Consider the following 23625-nt stretch of genomic DNA (forward strand, 5'->3'; position numbering starts at 1 on the left):
ACGTCCTCGGGTCCTTTCCCCTCAGAGAAAGGAGACCTTCCTCTCTCCCCTTCTCGCTTTTCTGCCTCCTGGTCCTTATACCCCCAGCTTTGGGAAGGTGGCAGGAGGGCTTGGGGGGCATCAAATGTTGCAGAGGGCCGCCCAAAAAGTCCTGCTGTTTTGTCCCTCGGTTTGTGCCTTGAACCAATTTTGCCTAGCCCATCCCACAGAAGCCCTTCCTGGAAGCCCATGATTAGGTTGTTCTCAAAGCACAGTTGTTCCAGGACTGGTCTTTGTACCAACTGTTCTGCATTCCTCTTCTCAGATGTCTTTCCAACAGTGTTGTGAAATGGACCTTGTACCCCTATGGCACAGATAAAGACACAGTGATAAGGAAGGCACAGTGATTGGGAAGCACATCTCTGAAGGCCTGCACAGAAGGCGGTCTTACTGGTTGGGACTGATAGGAGTTGTAGTTCAAAACATCTGAAGGGCACACACCATGTTGGTGGAGGCTGGATTGGCATCATGTGGAAATACAATGTGGGAGGCTATGTGCTGCAGAATAGCAAGTTTGTTCTCTTTGTGCATCCTGTCATGGGTCTACCAGAGAGGAGGAAATGCTAATGTTTGCTCACAACCCTCCAAAGGTTCATGGATACAATCAACATTGACAGTAATTGTTGGACATGTGGCTCACAGTGTTCTGGTCTTGATTATCCTGGTTTGAATTCCACCTGTTTTTAATTTACTTTTTTATTTTTTTATACGCAGCTGTTTGTCTAAAGCCTAGGCAAGTAGCAAGGTTTGTTGGTTGGTTGCTTTTAATTTTGACACATACTTAATTTTTTTATTAAAAAATCAGCTAAACTATATATTCCACAAGTACAGATTCTGTCTTGCAAACTTGTTAAAACTGACTTTTCTGTGACATGCTTTTTGAGGCCCCTATGTTTCTTGAACCTGTGATACCTTTTAATAGCTGGGAGGAGTGAAAGCTTTGCCCTAAGATAATGGTGGATTTCTATTTGAAAGAGAACCCTGTAATTTTAAAAAAGGGGAAGAAAACCTAACTATTTAAGAGTTCAGCACTGAGTTCCAAGCAGCCTCCTTGGACTCCTCTCTGTGATGTTGCATTCCAAAAGCAAGTGTTCTGTTACGAAGTGTAAAATCTGCTGGAATTCCAGAATGCAACAAGAGCAAACGAGATGGATGGGTAGATAAAGAAATAAGGGTTTAATTGTAACAGATGAGAGGAATGAGTATACTTTAGGGTACTGCAGCCAGAGGCTGTGGTGGGTAATGGTTGTTTTTTTCTGGGGAGGGGGGTCTTACTGTACGGTAGCAAATAACAGACTTTTGAAAAGTATGAAATTATGAGGCCATTTTTATCACCATAGCAATTTCTCTTGGGGGAAATATTAGTTACTACAGGATTGTTGTTTTTTAATCATGCAAATGTGTAAAACAAGTTTGTTACCACATAAACACACATACCCCCCCCCCCCCAGAGGCTCACTTCAGTTAAACCTGCTTTATGTAAACCAAAAGCTTGTGATGTTTGGAGCTGGATTCAACAGATAACAGAACTTCTTGCTGGCTAATGCTTTTAAAAAAAAACAAAAAATTGGCTGCACATGCACCATATATTTAAAGCACATTCGCTCTCACGAATCATGGGAACTGCAGCTTACCTCTCACAGTGCTGCAGTTCCCAGCAACTTTAACAAACCACATTTCCCAGGATGTGCATTTGAAAGTGTTTTAAATGTATGGTGTGTGTGTAGAAAGGCCTACTAATCACATTCAGGCTATTTCCCAGTTTCACTTGTATTTAGCCCTTGTTCTGGGGACGTACAAATAGTTTCTATGTAGTCTTCTATCCTGACAGGATTGATAGGAGAGAGGTCTTGATTGGCTCAGTCGGTAGAGCATGAGACTTTTAATCTCTGGGTTGTGGGTTTGAGCCCCACATTGGGCAAAAAAATTCTGCATTGCAGGGGGTTGGACTAGATGACCCCCATGGTTCCTCCCAACTCTACAATTCTATGAATCTAATATTCTATGAAAACAAATTTTGTGTGTTTGTCGTTTAGTGACAGAACTTCACAGTGATCTGTGCCCCTTGTTTCCTCCCTGTGGGACTTCTCCTTATACTCTGTCAGTCTCCCTCTCCCAATGTGTTTAATGTTCGCCAGTTGTGTGTGTGTGGTTGGTAACCATCAAAAGAATGGAATGAATCTAATGATTTGTTGGCTGCAGTGCCCAGTATGATTTAAGTCAATAAAGCTGCGGACAGACAGTGCAGTTGCTGGATATGATTTTAACCTTGTTTAATGCAAGCTTCTGTCCTCTTTGCTACTGCATCACCATGCCTTGCATAAAGAAAACCTTGACCAGGCTTTAACCCATTAAATAATTCATAAAGCGAAAGCAGACATCAGCTCCTTGCAAAGCGGATTGGTAGCCCTGGGGTCAGCAGTAACTTTGGGCTCTCAGGATGATCTCCAGAGTGCTTTAACTACAGGGGTGTCACTGAGCAGGCATTCTCTAACCTTAATTCACTTTGTTCAGGGATGGAGGGAAGTTTTAACTGTTGACTTGCTCTGTCTCAGTGGAAGCATTAGTCACTCTCAGCACTCTTGTTTAGAAAAGCCACTTTCGGTGTAGCAATCATAGGGTGTGAAATCGCCTTTTGGAGTGGCAGAGGTCAGAAATAACAACCGTTTTTCACATAATCTGTTTCTCTTTCTTCTGTACATTGTGTGTCCTTCCTCAGTTACCCCTTGTACTTACAGGGAGTCACTGTTGTCTCTGTTTCTCTAAAAAGTTGCAAATGCGTCAGCATCAGTCTGTCTTGGGAGAGAATGGAGGAGTGATCCTTTGGGAGTGAAGTCAAACTGTTGGTAGGTTGCAGCTCCTCCTTTGGCTGTAGAGACCGATAAGTGAGAGACATGTTTTGTTGCAGCTGGGGCAGACGAAGGTGGCTGGTTGTGCTGGTGAAAATGCACCATGGCGTTCCTTCTCTCTGTGCTCCTCCCAGTGCTCATTTCCCCTCTGGTCACAGCTATGAATACACAAGTTGACTGCCTGCCTCCAGACACTGCGATCGTCTGCAAGGGGTTCCTACATGGTGGGGTTGATGTTGTCATTATTTACCTGGTGTGAACCCCATCACATTTACCCCTTGCTCTTTGCCCTCAAGTATATGTAGCTTTTTGTGCTACTAAGAGACCCTGTTTGGTCTCAGTTTTTCTGTAAATCAGAGGCACCACCTGCTGTTTCTTTCCTGTCATTGCCCTGAAGCCATGCAATTTGGCCCTCCAAAGGATACTAGAAAAAACTGCTTGTTTGCAAAGTTGAATCTTACTTGAACTTTCTGTAGCTCAGTGCTTCACTAGTTTCTCCCTTTGGAAACTGGTGTTGCCCCCTCCCCCTTCTCTCCCTCTCCTCCCACTCCGGTTTCCTGGCATGAAAATACAGTGATGAGGAAAGTTTGGATTTATGGCTGTCCTGCAGCTGTTTAAAAACATAGTCTCCTGTCGGAGTGATGGGGGAAGAGAAGAGTTAGCTAAGAGACTTCACTTAAACACTTGAGGAGCCCAAACTTGCATGTGGTGAGAGTTATCAACAGTTGCAAGGCAATTAACATAGCACATATATGAAAAGGCATACAGGGTTGACTTGGGGGGCAGGGACAGCCGGGGCTTTGCTTTCATTGAACAAGCTCAACTCTTAGGCCACCTAATTTGAAAGTGAAATTTATCATAAGAGGCAAAATCAGGACATCCACCTTTTTTCCTGAATCTGGAGGAAAGAAGATTAACTTTTAACAGTTAGTGTGCTAATTCCTGAACTCTGTGCCAGGGCACACTAGTGCTCTGTGAGAACCGCTGGCATGTGGAGAGAAATAAATTAATTTAATTAAAGACTGCTGAGAGCCCAAAGTGCATACCCACTGAGGAGGCATGTCCGCCTCTGTGACTTGGGCAGGAATGCTGGGGAGGGGGAAATTGACTTTTACTGTTGCATGCTGCAAAAGTACATGTTTTCAGCTGGAACGTGAAGGTGTACCTCCCAGTTTAAAATCAGGGGGAAAGTATACTATAAGAAGTTTCGGGAAACTTGCAGTGTCTCATGTTCAATTAAATCAGGGGTCTGCAACCTTTAAGACAAAAAGAGCCACTTGGACCCGTTTCCGAAGAAAAAACAACAACTGGGAGCCGCAAAACCATTGCGACATTTAAAACTGTTACTGTAGTACTGTTTTGTTTTTATTTATTTATTAAAATATTTAAACAACTCACCTTGCATCTGTATGGATACCAAGGAAGAGTACAATACGTAGATACTGATATAAGATAACTGTACAGTAAAATGATAAAAACACTAAACCACCCTATAGCAGAATAAACAGAAGCACCAGAAAGCAAGGTTACACCAGCCGATCAGGTAAAACAGTATGTAATAGGCATTCAGTTTCATTTCCCATTCTGGCTGTGCACTAATGCACAAGCCTAGTAAGGGAACACCCTCATTGTTAAGAAATGCCATATAAACTTTGGGGTGCGGAAAGCTCTCCCATGTTCTGAAGAAAATCTGCATGGCTCTATTTATAATTAAACATGTTAGTCTTCCTTCATGTTTATCTACTTAATTCTCATGGTTTGTTCAGCATTTTGGCTGCCCCATGGGAAAATGGAATACTATATGTTTCTGGGGTAGTGGGGGTTTGGGGGTGGGGTGGGGGCAGAGAGGATGGACATTGGCATCTCAGGCCAAATAGCTGAGCTGCTGCCAATTTGCTTCATGGAGATCTATCTGGAAGGCAGGATTGTTCACCCGCTCATGTCATGATTCATTTCGCAAGCTGGTGTTGAGAAAGAATGGTCTTGCGGCTACAGTGCGAGGCTCTGGTCCAGGAGATGTCAGTTCTGTTCCAAATGATGCCACAGACTTCTTAAAACAATATGCGGCAAGTTGCTTAAGCTCTTTCTGGGTCTCTTCCCTTCCAGTGCCCCTCAAGTCTCTTGTTTTGTGAGGTGGTGCAGTGCTGTAACCCAAACTGTGGAGCTTAGCCCTTGAGCACTTAATAATCATGATGATGATGATGATGATACCTGAACACTTTCTGTTTGTACATTGCTTCACATTCTTTCTGTAGGCATCTACTAAAGCCAGAGGTAAGCAATGATTTTTGAGAGCGATGCATTTGGTACATGCTGCTGCTGCTGTCTGTCTTAAGCTCTCACTCATTTTTGCCCAGCTATGTTCTCTGGTCAAGCTGGACTTTCGGGGCTTTTAAACCACTGCAAAGGAAAGACGTTTTTCAAGGCCAAGGCTTGGATAACTGTCCTAAACCTTTTGCACCCTACCACCACGGAATAGTCCTTTATGGTTGTGTTCCACTGGCTCTTCAGGGATATCACCTAATATGTTGCAGCAAAACAGTCCTGCACTTTTCCAACATTTTATTCACATTAGTCTCTTTCCTCTATGAGATTATTTATTTATTTATTTGCAGATGACAGTTTTGGAGCATCGTTTGCAATGCTGCAAATGTTCTCCTGCTTCCCCCCCCCCCCGTTCCCTCTTGACGGAACAGCATGGTGCTTGAAGCATATGCAGAGGGAAAGCAAGGAGGAGGATGTTTCTTTTAGACCCATAGATAACATGTTTGAAGTTTATAAGCAATTTCCAAGGATTTGTAAGCTACAGCTTTCAAATGCTTTGGTTATCTACAAATAAACATTGTTAATTGCTTTATAGAGTGTGTTATCATGCACTGGTTAAATAATGAGCTTCTTGTCGGTGGGTTTGTGCATTGTTGTGTTTTGAAATGAAAATGCAAACAATTCAAGGTGTTGAAAATTCCGAAAAGTGTGTGTGTGTGTTTGGCAGGTGGAGCGGGGAGCACATTTAACAGTAAGGCAGAAAGAGCTGTCAGCAGTAGAAAGCCAGCCTTTCCCCCCCTTTCTCCCCAATGTTCTTGTCCCAGATGACATTGCTCCAAGGACAAATCGGAGCTTGATGAAATGAAACTGCAGATGGCTGGTGATCTCAATTCTGTAATAATGAAATGACACAAGGGGAAAAAATTGAGGTGGCTACAGTTTGTAAATACAATCTCAATTGGAGGAATAGAATGGTTTCTTTTTCTTACGTGTCACCTCTTCTCTTCTCTCCTTTGCACACCGCCCCCCTCCCCAAGCACTTGCCTTTTAGGTAATAGGGACTTGACCTGAATAGCATTTCACCTTTTTAAAGTAAACAGTACATTTCTATATCTTCTTTGGTCAGAAATATCCTTAAAGGTGTGTGTCGTTTAGGGGTTTTTTTTGAGGCTGTGGAAGAATGCATCAGGTGCTTCCCTTGGTGTCGTGGACCATGCTAGCGTGTGGCACAGCGTGAGAGGTCTGCAAACCAGATAGTCTAAGCTTTAAATCTTGCTTCTGCTGTGAACTCAGAATAGTCTTAGGCAAGCTTCAGCCCCACTGCTCCACCCCAAAAAAGATGAGGACAAAGATTATCAGGTGCATTGCAGAATTTCTTTGAGAATGAATGGGGAATGCCTTCAGCTCTTGAACAGCGTGGCGTAAATGCAAAGTATATCATTGCTGTCTTAATAGGGTTTTAGAGTGTTGGTGTGGCAGAAAAGAATGAAGAAAGCCATTGTTGACATTTGTAATGGTGATCTTACATGGCTGATTCCTGGGTGTGATTTACCTACAAACTGAAGTAGGAACCGCCAGTATTTTCACCCCTTTAAAACAAAGGGTGATCAACCTCTGGGGCCCATTGCTTCAGGACAAGGGTATCACTAGCAAAAATAACTGGCTTCAATAAAGTGTTAGATGCATTGGCAGGCACCATCTTTTAAAAGGCAACAACCAAGGGTTGTAGTCAGCGCTTGTTTTACTCAATGACCAGTGACCAAGGATGACAGAAGCCATAGTGTAGCAGCATCTGGAAGGTGCGACATTGGCATCCCCAGGCTTAGGGAATGTAGAGCAGAAAGTGTGCCTGCACACGACTCCATCCACTCTTATGTCCTTCAGCATCTGCCACCTGAGATGGCCTTCTCCCTCTGACTAACAGTAGGGCCGACTGTGGTGACCCTGCTATAACTGCACTGTTGGACAGCCTGTGAAATAGGAATTTATTTCCTGCTGCAAATGGCCATGCTAGGTGCATGAGGTGTGTGTGTGTGTGTGTGTGTGTGTTCACCATTCTCTTGACTGGGGATGTAAGACTTGCACTAAGAGGGGGAAGCCTTATTCATCCCAGCAGCCATATGCCAGTAGTGGGTGGGGCCAGAGACAAATGTGGAGGGAGCACTGGGTGTAGCTCATAGAATTACAGAATTGTAGAGTTGGAAGGGACCACAAGGGATCTTCTAGTTAAACCCCCTCTTAACATTTGTACAGTAGGCTGAATCTCTGCATCCCACATCCAAACAAGCCTGTTGAATTATCGCTTTCTAGCCAGGCAAAAGAATTTGAGGAGGGTGCAGAGCAGGGGAGGGGTTGTAGCGTAGGGTGGGTCCTGAGGGCCAGCTATAGAGGCCTGGAGGCATCTGACTGCTGGGCCCAAAGTCCCACACCATTGGCTTAAACCTTCCCTTACTGTGTGTGCTGCATTCTTAAGGACAATCTCTCCCCTCCGCAGTTATTAGATTTCCAAAGACCCAAGACACAGTTGCAAGTTGCATCACTTGCCTTACATGTAAACACTCTCACTGTAAATATTGGTTTGTTTTTCTTTGGGGCCAAGAGATGGCTCAGTCAGTAGAGTAGGAGACTCTTAATCTCAGGGTTGTGGGTTCGAGCCCCATGTTGGGCAAAAGATTCCAACTATACAATTCTATAATTCTTCAAAAGGCCTGTCCACTCCAAAAACATCTTTATCTATTGCTCTTTTCCCTTCCCTGTGTCACAGTGATAGAATAGGGCCAGAGACAGCAGTAGGATACTGCATTTTCTCTGCTTTTCCTAACTATGAGGCCTGTGTTCAGCTTCTCACCAATAATTTTATCAGATTTCCTACCACCACCTCACTTCACACATCCAGCTGTCACTTTCTTTTAAAGGCAGTTTCTGCCACATGTGCAATTACCTGACTCCTCTGAACCTCATCAGCCTCTTGGTTAGCGAGCACCTGCCACAACACAACAAACTGATTGCATGAGTCAACCCCTCCTTTATAGGCAGGGCCAAGGTGGGGCAGTTTGTCATTGGCGCTACCGCAACCTTGTAGGGAAAACCAGAAGGACTCACCAGACGGAAAGGCAGGAGGGAACCCTGCGTAAGATGAAAAAGGCTTTTAGGTTTTGCTGGATTTATGGGCAAGCTCCCCTCTGCAGGAATGAGAGTGTGGTGCTGTCTGAGGTTGGGTGGTTATGGGGAAAAGTCTCAGTAGTAGCAGGGCAAGAAAACATCTTGCTCTTCGTAGAGGTTCTTTGAAGAGTTGTCGCTCAACAGAAGAGCACGTGCTTAGCATGCAGAAGGCTCCAGGTTCAATCCCTGGCATTTCAAGCTGGTATCAATAACAGTGAACATAGCAGGGCTGCTACGGGTTACTCTCCTTCTCTCAGCACAACTCTCCAATCTGCAATAATAGTATATTTATTTATTTATTTGTTCAATTATTTAAACACATTACATTTCCTCCAGGGTGTAAGTGCTTTCCCCACTCTTTTGTCCTCACCACAACCTTGCGAGGCGGTTTAGGCTGAGAGGCTGTGACTGGCCCCATGGACTTTATGGCTGAGTGAGGCTCAGTTCAGTGACTGCATTGCAGGCTTCTTCTATACGGCTCTGTCAGCTCAACCTGCAATGGAGGGTTTGTGTGTGTGAAAGCAATAAAAAGCCAGTTCCTTCCCTTCTCTCTGCCCCTTTTAAGAAACTTTCCCTGTGCTCAGAGAAACTCTTTTCTGCCATTAGCTAGAGAGAGAAGCTCTGAAACAAACCCTGGAAACAGACCGAAAGTTTCACACAGAAGATCAAGAATGGAAAAAAATATGTGGCTGTGTAAACTAGCCAAATCCATTTATGTGTGCATTGGGGAAATCAGATATAAGCTTGCACACACATGGCATAAAGGCCTCAGTTCAGCATTCCCACATGAGCTCGGACGTAGGACCCACTTGCTGGAGGGGCCACACACACAAAGGAACATATTTCCATCTCTGGTGGGAATGCCCAAAGGTTAAAGGCAGCCTGGGATACAATGAGTTAGGAAAATGTTGAAGACACTCGGGGGAGCAGTCCTCTTTACCCCACAGTTGCTTCCCCTCTCCATCGTCGTCAAGGGAGAGAACAGGCCGCTTAAAAACAAAAAACTGCTGACCATCTTCTTGGCTGCTGCATGGCTGGCAATAGCCCAAGCATGGCTACAGGGCCTTACTTTTGAACTGTGGTACAAAAAACATTTGGAAAACAGCAATATCAGAAGAGATTACACATAGTGTCAAAGTGACCCGTAGGAAAGAAAACCAGATGCCGCTTTTTTGGGGGTTTTTTGCAACATGGTTGTCTTTAGTTACATATGCAGACAACCTTGGACTCATAAAGCAAACTTTCGCAGGCAAATTAGCAAATCTGGAGGTCATAAACAAATATTGGGATTCCTGCTTGTGCGCCACTGCTCACCTGATGACTCTCAGACTGCACTGCTAACTCCATGCTATCTTCACCCGTGCCTCACAGAAGCTAAAATAAGGTGTTCATATAATCGCTTCTTTCTGTAAAATCACTATTGCTGGGGGAAAGGGGAGGTGGAGCAATGAGGGAAATGTCATTATGGTATCTGTGTTGTAATTGTGTTCTTTATAACTAAGAAGAACCTCAGCAACGACTAAAACTCTAGGTACCAGGGAGCAAGTAATTCCCAAAGCACCCCGATTCATCATGTCTGACAAGAAGCATCAGGAGGAGATTTTGCCCCATTCGCACCTGACTCGTTAGCAAATGCTAATGATCAAATGTCCCCCAGAGTAGCAATGCTAAGGACAAGGGGGCTGGGGGGCTTCTGCTGACTGGTAAAGCTACATTCTACTTACCCCCCACATTTTTGAATATCCTGAGATAAAAAGAGAAATGTTTGTGATGTTCTAGTTACCCTTTGAATGCTTACCACACAGGACCAGCCCACCCATGAGGCAAGGTGAGGTGACTGCCTCACACGGCAAAATCCATAGAGGCAGCAGATCCCAATGTTCCCCCTTGTTGCTGATGTAGATCTTCCCTCACCCTTTTCCCCCTGGCAGAGAGGTGGTCACCTTTTGGGGACCTGCCTCATGTGCCTAAATGCTGTGGGCTGGTCCTGTGAATCAGCTGGAATGACCGGTGTTGTTTCACATTTGCAAGTTGGCAAATATATGATGTGTATTTTTCCTCTTCTAAAAACTGCTCTGTCTTGGAGTTCTTCCTGATGTTTAATCAGAATCTCCTTTCCTGTAACTTGAAGCCGTTGGTTCCAGAGCAGGAGAAAACAAGCTTGCTCTGACTTCCATGTGACAACCCAATTTAAAGATTTGTGAATGTGTGAGGAAGAGACAGGGAGAGATGGGATATAATAAATGGGATTTCGTTATCCTATCCACCGAAAAAGGTTGGGCTCTGTTGTGAGCGTATTACTATCGTGTTTCATAAGCTGAATGGAAAAGGCTGGCTTGAACATAATATGGCACAATATGGTTTTGATGCCTCGGTGCCATAAAATTTCACCTCCCTGCCCTGCCTGTTAATAATTGTTTAGTTATTTTTGGAAGATGTTCTTGAGCAGGGCCTCTCGTATTTGGAATGGGAGACAATATAATAGTCGTTCCATGGAAATTGGTGGCTCTTACTTTTTTTGAGAGAGTAGCCCTTGATATAGATGACAACCAGGCGTTGTGCTCTTGTTGCCATTTTTTCCCCCCATCAAAGAAATCAGGGCTAGCTTTGTGTGAGACACATTGGGCCAGCCACTTATAAGGGGGGGGGGAGGAAAGGAAGAACTTGAAAGTGCTTCGCCTAACAAAACTGTCTACCCCGTCAGATCACTTACAGACTTCAAACAAAGCCTTCCCTTGACTGGCAGCCTCTGAGATAAGCTTCGAAACCAGAGTCTGACAGTATTTCACTTGGTTATATATCAAGTAAATGGGTGGGAGAAGCAGGGGCCCTGCTGAGCTTACATCGTTTTTATCAATGCTAGTGTTTAAAGAGAAGTGGTGGGGGGGAGAGAAAGGCTGGGAGAAGCGTCAAGAGATTTCAGAACAGAAAGACTCAATTTTTATCTTTAAAAGAATCTCTGAACTGGAGGCAAAGGCAAATAAAGGAAGGAGTCCCTAGCAAACAAGAAAGCAAGTGTAAGGTTGTTTAAGACCACCTGCCTTCGCTGAGAAGAGGATGAGCAAAGGGATCATCATTATGCCTGGTGCTGAAACAATGATCTCCACGTCTGACCAAATAATAAAATTGGCTGGGGGGGGGGCAAGGCGGAGGAAAGGTCTATCTCTTGTTACTCTTGAAAAACTTTTCAAGTCTCCAGGAAACTATTGTTTGTATGCAACCACTAAATGCCCTGACACAAAGGGACAAAGTTTTTGATGGGTGTGGGTGGGAGAGCTTCTGAAATAGATAATGTACACATGGTTAGAGGAAAGGCTGTCCTGTATCCATTCTGTAACACACACATACACCCACTTACTCTTTAGGCCCTGAGACCTGATTGGGATGTGTGTCATACCTATGATGTTAAGCTAATTGCAGGTTTCATTTCGTCGTTCCTGCAACTGAGTCACTAATGCAGAACTCTTCGCACATGTCTGCTTAACTACTCTAATTAGCCAAGTCAGGTAAATGTCTTACTAGAAATCAGTGTCCCAAATCTTAGCTAGGGCCTGGAAAAATCCCAGGTACAGTCCTGTGCGTACCTGCATCTTAATAAAATAATATTATTTTGACTCTTCTCCCCCATCCCACCCTTCAAATTGTCCCAGTGCATGTGTAACAAGATCAGTGTCTGGGGCACCATGACCTATCTGCCACAGTGTCATAAGCTATGATCCATGTTCTAGTAACCTCTGGATTGGATTACTGTAAAAAGCAAGAGTTTCCAAAACTTGGATCTCCAAGCTGCTTTTGGACTACAGTTCCCATCATCCCTGACCACTGGTCCTGCTAGCTAGGGATGATGGGAGCTGTAGTGTGTAATGTGTTGTGCACAGGGCTGCCATTTACTGAAACTTTGTCTAGTATAGCATTTGGCTGGTTTACTAAGATGGAGCCAAGTTACACCGGTTTTAAAGGAGTTGCATTGGGCTCCTTATTTGCTGCCAAGCCCAGTTGGAGTATCTGAAGGAGCACCTCTGTCCCTGCATTGGGAATGTTGGAGGAGACCCTTCACTGTGGCTGAATAATGTCCTTCCATGGGAATTGCATCTGGCACTTACACTGTGTACTTCTTGGCAGCAAGTAAAAACCTTTTTCTCTGCCCAGACATTTCAGATTGTGACATTTTTAACTGGTTGAATGGTTTTATTCCTCTTAATTTTACTGTACTGTTCAATTGTCTTAATGCTTTGTTAATGGGGTGTTGTTGTTTTTTGGAGGGGGGGGGGTGTTATTTTTAAATTTCTTTGTATACTACCCTAAAAACCATTTTCTGGATGAAGTGCCATTTATAAGATATAAATAACCCTGCTGGCAACCCACCCTGGGACCTTAAGGTGAAGGGTGGGCAATTAATAAGGCCCCTGGATGGGCTGCAACAATTAAAACACAACTTGAGGTTTAAAAACAACTTGCAGTCACAGAAATAAGGTGGGTCCTAGAAATATACATCTCAAGGGTCAAAAGCCAGTGTAGTGCTACACGGAATTGTATTTTATTTTTTTAGAAGTTTTTATTGGATTTTACAAAATATAGAAAAAATGCAAAGACAGGAGCAAGAAAAAAAATAGAAACACAAATACATACTACAAAATACAACAACACACACATTAAGCACAAAAGATACAAAAGACATACGTTAAAAACTTATAACAAAAAGAAAAGCACATATAAGAAAAAACACAAAAAAATCCTTCTTTCTTAATTTTAGATCTTAAATTCACATATTCTCCTGACTTCCTCACGTCCCCCGTTCTTGTATCCCTTTTCAAAATTAGTTCAGCAAATTCATAGCCCATTAATTTACCTATTGTTGGTTTAATCTTAAATTTTGTCTTGTTGCTAGAACCCCCACAATTCATTTCAATGTCATCAACATTCAGAAATTTTACAATGTTTCTGCAAATAGATTTTAAATTTCCCCCAATCTTCTTCCACTTGCTCTTTTCCCTGGTCTCGGATTCTGCCAGTCATCTCCGCCATCTGCATGTAGTCAATCAGTTGCATCTGCCAGTCTTCCACGGTGGGTAGATCTTCTGTCTTCCAATGTTTTGCAATAAGGATTCTTGCTGCTGCTGTAGCGTACATAAAGAAAGTTCTATCCTTCTTTAACACCGATTGGTCGACTATGCCCAGGAGGAAGGCCTCTGGTTTCTTCGGGAAGGTATATTTAAATACCCTTTTCAGTTCATTATATATCATTTCCCAGAAAGCCTTAATCCTTGGGCACGTCCACCAAAGGTGAAAGAAAGTACCTTCAATTTCTTTACACTTCCAACATTTATTATCGGGCAAATGATATATCTTTGCAAGCTTGACTGGGGTCATGTACCACCTATACATCATTTTCATAATATTCTCTCTTAAGGCATTACATGCCGTAAATTTAATCCTGGTGGTCCACAACTTCTCCCAGTCAGCGAACATAATGTTATGGCCTATGTCTTGTGCCCATTTTATCATTGCTGATTTTACTGTTTCTTCCTCAGTATTCCATTTCAACAGCAGATTATACATTCTCAAAAGTGTCTTTACATTGGGTTCTAACAATTCTGTTTCTAACTTTGATTTTTCCACCTGGAAACCATTTTTTTTTTGTCCAAGTTATAAACCTCTCTTATTTGAAAATAATGTAGCCAGTCTCGCACCTTCTCCTTAAGCTTGTCATAACTCTGCAATTTCAGTTTGTCACCTTCCTGTTTTAGAATTTCCCAGTATTTTGGCCATTTAGCCTCCATGTTCAGTTTTTTCAAAGCTTTCGCTTCCATAGGTGATAGCCACCTTGGTGTTTTACTCTCTAGAAAATCTTTATACCTTATCCAGACAGCTACACGGAATTGTAGAATTGGAAGGGAACCCAAAGTTCATCTAGTACACACCCACACCCCAATTCAGGAATCCCTGCCACAGTTGTCCCTGGGTGGGCTTGAACCACCAGCCTTTTGGTGAACAGCCAGACACACTGGCCCATTGCGCCACAGGTAAAGTAGAATGCAGCATGCAGACAGTTCAACATTTAATGCCATGTGTAAGTCAGCAATAGCATGAGCCTGCCTTGCTTTGATTAACTGAATATTCACAGGACACCAGGAGGGGCTGAAGCTTAAGTTGCCTAAAAGCTGAAGCACTGGCAGTAACCTGGAGCCAGAGTAATAAAGCAGGTTACTTCCTGGCAGTGTTGGGTCTGCACCTCCAGAACTCTTGCAACAACAGTGATCAGCCACCTGACGAGGCTTTATAAATGCTGATAGGCCTGGGAAGGTTATTTTTGCCTTCTGCCAGACCACCATGTTATCAGCTTATGGAGCCCTCTGTTGCATCTGCTAAACACCAACTTGTACACATTTGTGGCAGGTGTCCAGTTTTGGTAATGTGTGTGTGGTCTGGTGCTCTCTCTGGATGCAGAGTTATGTAGGCAGCTCCCGCGGGGCTCCCTCCCTCTCTTAGAATTTCACTTCTAAGAGAGAAGAGTGGCCCACAAACCTTTAATTGTATTTTGATTTCTGTCCCATCTTTGGGTCCAGAAGGATCTTCCCAAGGCAGCTTAAAGGATGCTCCCAAGCCAATATTAAGACTCCTGTTTTGAAGACCTGGGGCTAATTATTTTCTATCACACAGGGCATAAAGTGGGTTATTTCTGAAGTGCCTGTTACTGACCTGTTGCTTGCTGATGCCAGTAACAGTGAAGAGCCCTCTCCTGGTCCTCGAAATCTGCCAGAAACATATTTTTGCATTGGAAAGTGGCTGTCCCAACTTGTTTACGAACTCAGACTTTCTAAAAATAGTTTGCTTTTAATTAACGGTTCTTCTAATGTGATGCCCTTAAAACTTATTTATGAGATGAGGGAGGGAGGGAGGAAAAGTTTATGTAGCACAGGAAGGAGAGAAAGGCAAGACAACAAGAACCCTAAACTTCCCAAAACATGGGTGCTATCCTGAACTGATCTAACTGTCCTGAGTTGACCTGGCCGCACCAAGTTGTTGTTTTTGAAAATCTTCCCAGTATATCATTTTCCTGTGATTTCAGTGTAATTGTTTGCGCAATAGGGCTGAAAGCTTTTATTTGGAAGATTAATCAAATATGGTGGCAGTTGATTGGGTAACTAATTTTGATCCACAAGAGAAAATAAAACTTGTAGCACCACTGATTACAAAGGAACTTCTTTGTTTGCGGCTGTATATTGGATCTGGTGTGCTCCTGCAGTGGGGAATGCCAAGGGGAAGATGAAGAATCGCTTCTCTAAGAAAGCGTGGTGTTTTGTTGTTAATACAGTTGTAAATTACAATTGTACCTATAATGAGGTTTTGGTTGATAGGTTTAACTTTACATGATTAACTGTATAATCTGCTAAAAGGCAGGTGATTGTTTAATTGGTCAAACAGCCCTCTTATTTTGCATTATGCATCATCTTGTTTGACTTAGCCTCTGAATGAGAAGGCAAATGAGTTCCTTTCTAAATGATGAGAGGGGGGAGGGGAATAGGTTCATTAACCTTTGATGCAGATAGCAATGTCGTCTTGATCATGTGCGGTGAGCTATTCTTAGCTGTTATACTTGCATGCCCTTTTTTTTTTGTCTTAGCAGAAGGGAATACTGTAGTTCCCACTAGTGGTGAAAATAAGGAACTTTCCTTGTTGTTGTTTAATGTAATTTTGCAGGGTGCTGATTGCCAATTGTCATTTCCTCTATTGTTGTGTTTGTTGCAGCGTACAAAAACAATACATTTTTTCCCTCAGAAGCTAATTACATTTTCTGTATCAAACTTCACTCCAAAGCTTTGCAACTCTTTGCACAACCTTGCAGAGAAATGAATCCAATTGCCTTTATTGCAGTGGGGCATGTACAGAGCACCTTTATATAATTAAAGCCATAATTAGCGCTGAGCTTGAATGCTTACTTTCCCCTACTAATACAGGGAGGGTGGGGGGACATTATTCTTGTGTTCTGAATGAAATTGAGTCAGAAATGAGGTGGGAGTTCTGCCAGCAAGAACAGCCCTCCACAATGGGCTTATTTAATGCAGTTGCCCTCAGCAAAAGGCTCTGTTGATCATCCCAGTGATAAACCTGTTTGCTTCAGCGCATACACAGCCAGACAGATTGGGAGGAAATAGGCATGAGAGCTTTGAGTGCCTTTCAAGTGTAGGGCAAGCAAATTGAATCCTTGCTACTTCAGATCTTCCCCTGCAGGCAGCCTACATTTGTTCAAAACTGAGCTACAGACTATCATCTGATTTGGAAAGGGGAGGTGGGCTTGCAGCCTCTGTACGTTTTTCTCCTAGAGAGTAATCCTTGTTTATTGCATCAGTGCTGGCTTTAGGATTCAGACCAGGCACCTTCAGGGCGCCCTAGTAACCTGTAAGAGGTCAGATGTGCTGACCAAGAACTCTCCAAAACTGCATCCAACTTCCGGAGTGCTCCACAAGTGAGAATGGTAACACTTGTGGGACCGTGGTGCCCTTTCACAGCAAATTTCTAGCCTTTTTGCTCTCTGGAGCTGGCCCTGATTTTTTTCTGTGCAGGTCAGAGGGGAGAGGGTGTGAAACAGGAAACCAGATCGTTAAGGGTGCAAAATGTTCACCAGTATCATGTTCACTGATGCTATCAAAGTGCAGTGTGAGGTAGAGGTTTGCATCTTCTAGGAAACTGTATCGCGAGTGATTGTATTCTAGCAATTGTGGACTTTGTATAGGCAACAAATACGGCAAACATGCACCATAAAAGTAAGTGATTTCAGACACCTCCTTTGGGGGCCTTTTCTTTTCTTCATGGATGTTATTACCAAAGTGGTGTTTCTTTCTTTGCCTGATGCAGCCAGCCCCGCCCACCCACCCACATCTCTCTTCCCCCCACCCCCCAAAATCCCTTTTCTGCTTTGCTCTCCAACAACACAATCCAAGGTTTCCTTGCTGACTTCCTGTTTTCTTCATTCTAGCATGATCCTAACTGTCAGATGTCAAAAGGCAGCTACGCTTTTCTTGGTTCCTTATCTTCTGATAACACGGACACTCAAACAAAGGATGCAGGTTTCCATTTGGCAAACAAAGGAAATGTGGCCCAGTTTTCAGCATGCTAGCTGTATAATGTACATATCCTTCTTTGCCAGTAATAACAAAATGTCATCAATAATGTAAAATAGTACTGGAGGCTGAAGCAGATTACGAGGCAGATGGCGACGAAGGAGCAGACAGTATAATTTCCTACCTCGTTGGGCTATTCTGTGTGTTTTGATTCTTCTTTTCCAAGTATCCCCTATGAGATTTTGGTTTAGGTCTCTGCCCTCCTCATCACTGATGGTGAATGGTTTCTAGAGAACCACTCTCACCCCTCACCACTGCCTCCCCCCCACCCAAATACAGCTAGTTCCAGGATATGTAAGACCTTGAGTCAAACAACTTCAGTGGCTCCTCTTTTAATCTGGAGGAATCAGGGTGTGCAAACCGAGAACTCTCTCATTCTGCCTCCCAACTTTTATGGATGCCCCTGCAATCCAGAATGATGGTGCTGTTGGGACAATGGGCCCCTTTGCTGTTCTTGGGCTGTTCTGCAGACGCCCAAGACTGCCATCTAAGGGATCCAGCCTTAATTCTTAATGAGAGCCCCAGGTGGTGCAAATCAGGCCAGTGCTGTTGCTTTCTGTGAAAGGCTTAAGAAACAGAGCAGCACAAACTCTTCAGCTCACCCACTATGGACTGTATCGTCAGTGTTCGAAACTCCCATTATTCTAGGTGCATTTTGTTACAGGAAATTTCATTAGCCCAAACAGTTTCTGAGCTCTGGGCACAGTACTGCCCCTAAGATTTGAGAGTAAAACTGCAGAGTGGAAGGAAAGGAGGACCTTTTTCTGCCTCCCCTCTTCCAGCTACACTCTGAAGACTGGCAAAGAGACCCTCTTAAGAATATTAGGGGGGTGGGCAGGGGAAGGACTAGACCATGTGAAAAATGAACATAATATTTCAGCTGCAATTCATTCATTTTCAGCTTTGTATTCTTGTTACTAAAAAGCACGCCTAGACATTCTGTTCTTGCACCCATAACCTAGGTTTAAGGTGCCATTTAGCTCCTAGCTTTCATATCTCAGTTTCTAACACCATGTATGATCCAGAGGTGCTTCCTCCTTCCTCTTAGATGAGGGATTTGTTGGAGAACACTGAAGAGCCCTGGCCAAAGTGATGCAAGGTTCTTGCAATAGTAAATTACTTTTCCCTGTGTTTCCCTGCCATTCAAACAAGCTGTAAAGTTAGCTAACTCTGGCATCCTGCCTGACGTTGCTTTGAGTACCTCAAAACGTTCTGCACTCCAGACTAACGGAATGTAGTCAGATATATAGCTCATCTTTGGGTTTCAGATTACAGGAGATGGCATTTTATTAAGCTCTTAATGAGCTGTGAAATAAAGTCTTCTTTTTGCTTGGCACCTAAAAATGTGCCACGAAGGCATTCCACAAATGGGGAGCCACCAAAGAAAAGTTATCCTGTTCTCCTCTCTGGACCTCTTGTGGAAGAGGTACACAAAGAAGGGCATCAGAGGAAGATTACAGGGTCTGGGCTGGTTCATATGGGGAGAGGCGGTCCTTGAGGTATTGCGGTCCAGAGCTGTTTACGTCCCTGTATGTTAAAACCAGCACTTTAATTGGTGCTGAAGAGCACTCCCCAAGCATAACCCTCTGGAAATGACTGTCCCAGTAGGACTGGAACCACCAGAAACCAGTGCTACCCACCCTTAACTCAGATAGCTGCTCCAGAAAGATACCATGGTTGAAGGTTTTAAAAGCATCTTTAAAGGCATCCCCACAAAGATAGCATTACAAAATGGCCAGTGGATAATTGAGTATAAACATGGGATCAAATAAATGCATGCTTTAAAAATATCTCCTCCTACAGGCTGTTCCTATCTGGGCCAAAATACCAATTCCTGGTTCCAGTAATTCAACACAGATCAGACACATTATATCCTACCTTAAGGTTGACAGTCACTTATATGCTTTGGATACCTGTGGTTATTACCTCATCTAGCCCTCCCTTTTCAAAGGCTTTATTTCACAGCTCATTAAGAGCAGGACTTGGGCTGATTTACACTATGTGGCATTTTAAATGTGTTTGTGGGAGGGCCATTACTGGGGTTTTTAAAAATGTATTTTGTGTTCTCCCTTTTTATTTTTATGTTGTAAACCACCCTGTGATCTTCAGATGAAGGGTAGTATACAAATTTAGATGATGGTGATGCTGATAATAATAATAATAATAATAATAATAATAATAATTTATTATTATTATTATTATTATTATTATTATTATTATTTAATTGGATGAAAATTTATCTGCCAGGAAACTGATAGGATTAATGTGGCCAGCATCTGTTACACTGATTTTGTGGTGAACTGGTTTGGTCCAGACTGTTTGAAGACTTACCGTATTTTTTGCTCTATAAGACTCACTTTTCCCCTCCTAAAAAGTAAAGGGAAATGTGTATGCATCTTATGGAGCGAATGCAGGCTGCGCAGCTATCACAGAAGCCAGAACAGCAAGAGGGATTGCTGCTTTCACTGTGCAGCGATCCCTCTTGCTGTTCTGGGTTCTGAGATTCAGAATATATTTTTTTCTTGTTTTCCTCCTCCAAAAACTAGGTGCGTCTTGTGGTCTGGTATAGAGCGAAAAATACGGTTCCTGTTCTCATAGCAATTTCCTTGGCATTTGCATTTATCTCGGAGGCCCCCTCGTTGGTATATCCTAGGGACAGGGCCTTCTTAACTGTGGCTCCACAATTGTGGAATTCGCATTCCTTGGAGATCCTCACTTCCACTGGTCTTCAGATGTGGAGTGAAAACTCTTTTATCTCACCGAGCCTTTTTTATGGACTAGGTTTAGGCTAGTTCTTGTATTTTTCTGTGGTGGTGTGTAGTTTTAGGGTGCATTTTAACTGTTCTTACTATGTACATGCAGCCTTGGTGGGATGTAAATAAAATAAAATTTAATTGGCCCAACCCATTCAGCTTTCCACAATGGCCCTCTTGTCCTTCTTTACAGAAATTCACAATCACCTGGTATGGACAAACATGAATATATTGGGGACAGTTGTTTCTTTTTCTCTGTCTGGTAATTTGGATGCTATTTGGCCTTACAAACATTAGAAAGATTCCTGGTTTACGGTAATTGCCCAAAAGGGGGTGAAGCCAGACTTCAAGTGGCTTTTCCTCAGTTTGCAAAAGCTCATGTGCCTGGATGCAGAGGATTGGGCGAGTGATTGTTGACAAGCCAGTATGACACATTGTCCTTACTTTGCTTAGATGCACGACAGTTCTTACTTGCCCCGTAGACAGAAACTGGAACTTGGTTGCACAATTCAGATACCTCATTATTTCGGAAGCTTAAATATGGGTTGGGGTGACTTCTGAATAGACAAATCATATTTATGATGGGTGGTTCTTCCTCGAGAGGTTCCTGTACCTGGAGATGGGAGAACTGTACTTAGCAAGGCAGATACCGTATTTTTCGCTCCATAAGACACACTTTTTCCCTCTTAAAATCTAAGGGGAAATGTCTGTGCATCTTATGGAGTGAATGTGTGATCCCTGGGGCTGGGGGGAGGGACCTGGGCTTCCCCCGCCAGTCCCGACAAAGCTCCTTAGCAGCTCTGCGGTAGCCCGCAAAGCCTCCGCAGGGCAGCGGGGAGCCTTCATCCCGCTTTCCTGGGGAGGCTTCACGCGGCTATCCCTGGCTTTTGCGGGAGGTGGGGGAAGGGACAGAGCGAGGCTCTCTCACTTCCCCCACCTCCCGCAAAAGCCCCCAAGAGCTGCGCTCCCTTTAAAGAGCTGCGTGGAGTGTGTGTGTGGCTCTCGAGGGCTTTTCCCCGAGGAGGGAGAAGGGCAGCCCGTCAGTGACTGCAAGTGCCGCACACACGCTCCACGCGGCTCATGAAAGAGAGCGCTGAGCAGAGCCTGGGATGCAGACAGGCTCTGCTCAGCGCTTCCTTTAAATAATATTTTTTTTCTTGAATTCCCCCCCCCCCAAAAAAAAAGTAGGTGTGCCTTATGGAGCGAAAAATACGGTAATCTCCAAACCATGGTTGATTGGAAGCTCAGACCATGGTTTTGGTTTTAAACTATGGTTGGTGCACAGCAGGGCTTTGGTGTGATTTTGGAACTGAGAGCCACTCCATTGGTCTTATCTGGAAAGTTTGGACAGATGGTCTAAATGCCCTTTTAGTATTTGTCCTGGTTAAAAGAGTAACAATATTTCCCCCTTTTTTAAAGAGATCTCAAATCATTGCTAGACTTCAGGAGCCACTAGAGATCCCACCTGCAGTCCCAGCCTCAGCCTTGGTGAATGGCTGTAACATAAGGAACCATCTACTGAAGCAGCAGATAATGAGACGGCAGCAGCAGCAGCAGCTACAGGTTGGTCTCTTAGTTTCTCTGGGAAGCCAGATGACTGCTGATAGGGCTGTTATTTCAAGTGACGAGACTTCTTTAGATTACCACGGCAGAGTGATGGAACTTAAATTGCAATGCTGTTATCCCTAGGGTTAGTTCAGCAGTTGTGGTACTTGATTGAAGTCTTGCAATGGGAGCCATCTTTCCTCACGCTTGATCACCAGCCCTCCTTTCTTCGGCAAGCAGTACTGGTGTTCGAAGTCTAACTGGCTCCCAATAACTTATCACCCCCAAGATGGCTCACAAAGAACAACTGCACCAATGCAAATACAAATAATGCAAATGATTAAAAAAAAAATCAAAACAAAATCTTAAATTCCCAAAGGTATTTTTAAAAAATCAAGATACATTTCTGTTCCTGCCGAAAGGGCAAAGCGTACTCCCCACCAAAAAACAAAGAAAATTAAAAGACAGCAAGAGTAAATACTTAAGCAGTCTTCTAGGGGTCCCAGACGATTTGGAGCAAGGCAGGTAGGAAAGCTTGATGGTTTGAAAAAACTCTCCCTCTTGGACAGAACAGAGGAGGAGAAGGAAGCAGCAGTGATCAAATGCATGGATGTGTTCAATCAGGACACGGGGAGGCACAAGTTAAGTTCATAAGAGGCTGTATGTAATCTTTGTGGGTTTGTGGAGGGGGCTGTCATATTAATATATCTAGTGAGGTTAGAAAAGAAGAGACAGACTTCTTCCTTTTTCTTTTCACTTGTTACAAAAGCTATTTTTATTAAAGCTTGAAAAGAGAAACAAAGAAAAAGCGATATGCAAAAGTTAGAATCAAATACCAAACGTTTTAAACATAAAAACTTAGAAGAAAAGAAAAGAAAAAGATTTCTGACTCTCCATCTATCGGCTTTATAGACTTAACTTGCTCCATAACAGTATCTAACTCTTCTGATTTCCATAAACCAACCTTATGTCAGTCTTCAAACCCAGATATCACAAGCTCATTCTCCTTTTTGCGCAAAAAGCCCATAAGGGGTTTCCAATCGTTAATAAATGTCAACAACGATTTTTCTCTAATTAAACTTGTCAACTTTGCTATCTCAGCAAAATCCATTAGTTTCAATAACCATTCTTCCATAGTAGGTCCTTCCAGCTTTGTGTGTATAAGAATCTTGCCGCTGTGTTCATGTATTGCAATAATCTTGCATACTCTTTTTCTTGTTGTATAGTGGTACCTCTGGTTGCAAACGGGATCCGTTCCGGAGGCCTGTTCGCAACATGAAAAAAGTGCAACCCGCAGCGGCGCTTCTGCACACGCGCGGGTTGCGATTCGCCGCTTCTGCGCATGCGCGTGATGTCATTTTGCACTTCTGCGCATGCGTGAGCGGCGAAACTTAGAAGTAACCCTTTCCAGTACTTCCCGGTCGCCGTGGGACGTAACCTGAAAGAACGTAACATGAAGCGGACGTTACATGAGGTATGACTGTATATCCATTAGTCCCAGCAGGAAGAGTTCTGGTTTGAGTTGAACATTAAGCTTCAGAATCTTCTGTATCAATGTGTCTATTTGTATCCAATAGTTTTTAGCTTTTTTGCACAATAAAATGTCCCCTCGTGTTTTTGACACTTCCAGCAAACAGTTGGAACATTTTTATACATTCTAAATAACTTCTCAGGACTTAGATACCAATGGTACATCTTTACATGAAAATTCTCTTTTAAATCATAACACAGTGTGTATTTTAACCCTTTTGTCCTCATATGTTCCCACTCTTCCATCTGTATATTATAACCAAAATAGATTGTTCCTAGATGGTTATTGAAGACAGCTGGTGGTCTCAGTACTCAGTGGTCTCAGAGGGAAGGCAATGAAACAACTTATTGGGGATCTGT

General features: G+C 43.3%; 1 protein-coding gene across 12 annotated transcripts in view; it reads left to right on the forward strand.

Moving 5' to 3' along the window:
* Positions 1-23625, forward strand: part of MAMLD1 (mastermind like domain containing 1) — a 119288-nt gene that overhangs the window by 89965 nt on the left and 5698 nt on the right. For 11 of the 12 annotated variants that reach the window (XM_082207194.1, XM_082207199.1, XM_082207204.1 and 8 more), the window contains one exon: positions 21610-21753. The exons of the other annotated variant lie outside the window; for it this stretch is intronic. In XM_082207194.1, the coding sequence (XP_082063320.1) occupies positions 21610-21753 (144 nt within the window). The remainder of the gene's footprint in view (positions 1-21609; positions 21754-23625) is intronic. 12 annotated transcript variants of the gene reach the window in all.

The sequence above is a fragment of the Podarcis vaucheri genome, assembly GCF_965113315.1.
Source record: "Podarcis vaucheri genome assembly, chromosome: Z".
Classification (NCBI taxonomy): domain Eukaryota; kingdom Metazoa; phylum Chordata; class Lepidosauria; order Squamata; family Lacertidae; genus Podarcis; species Podarcis vaucheri.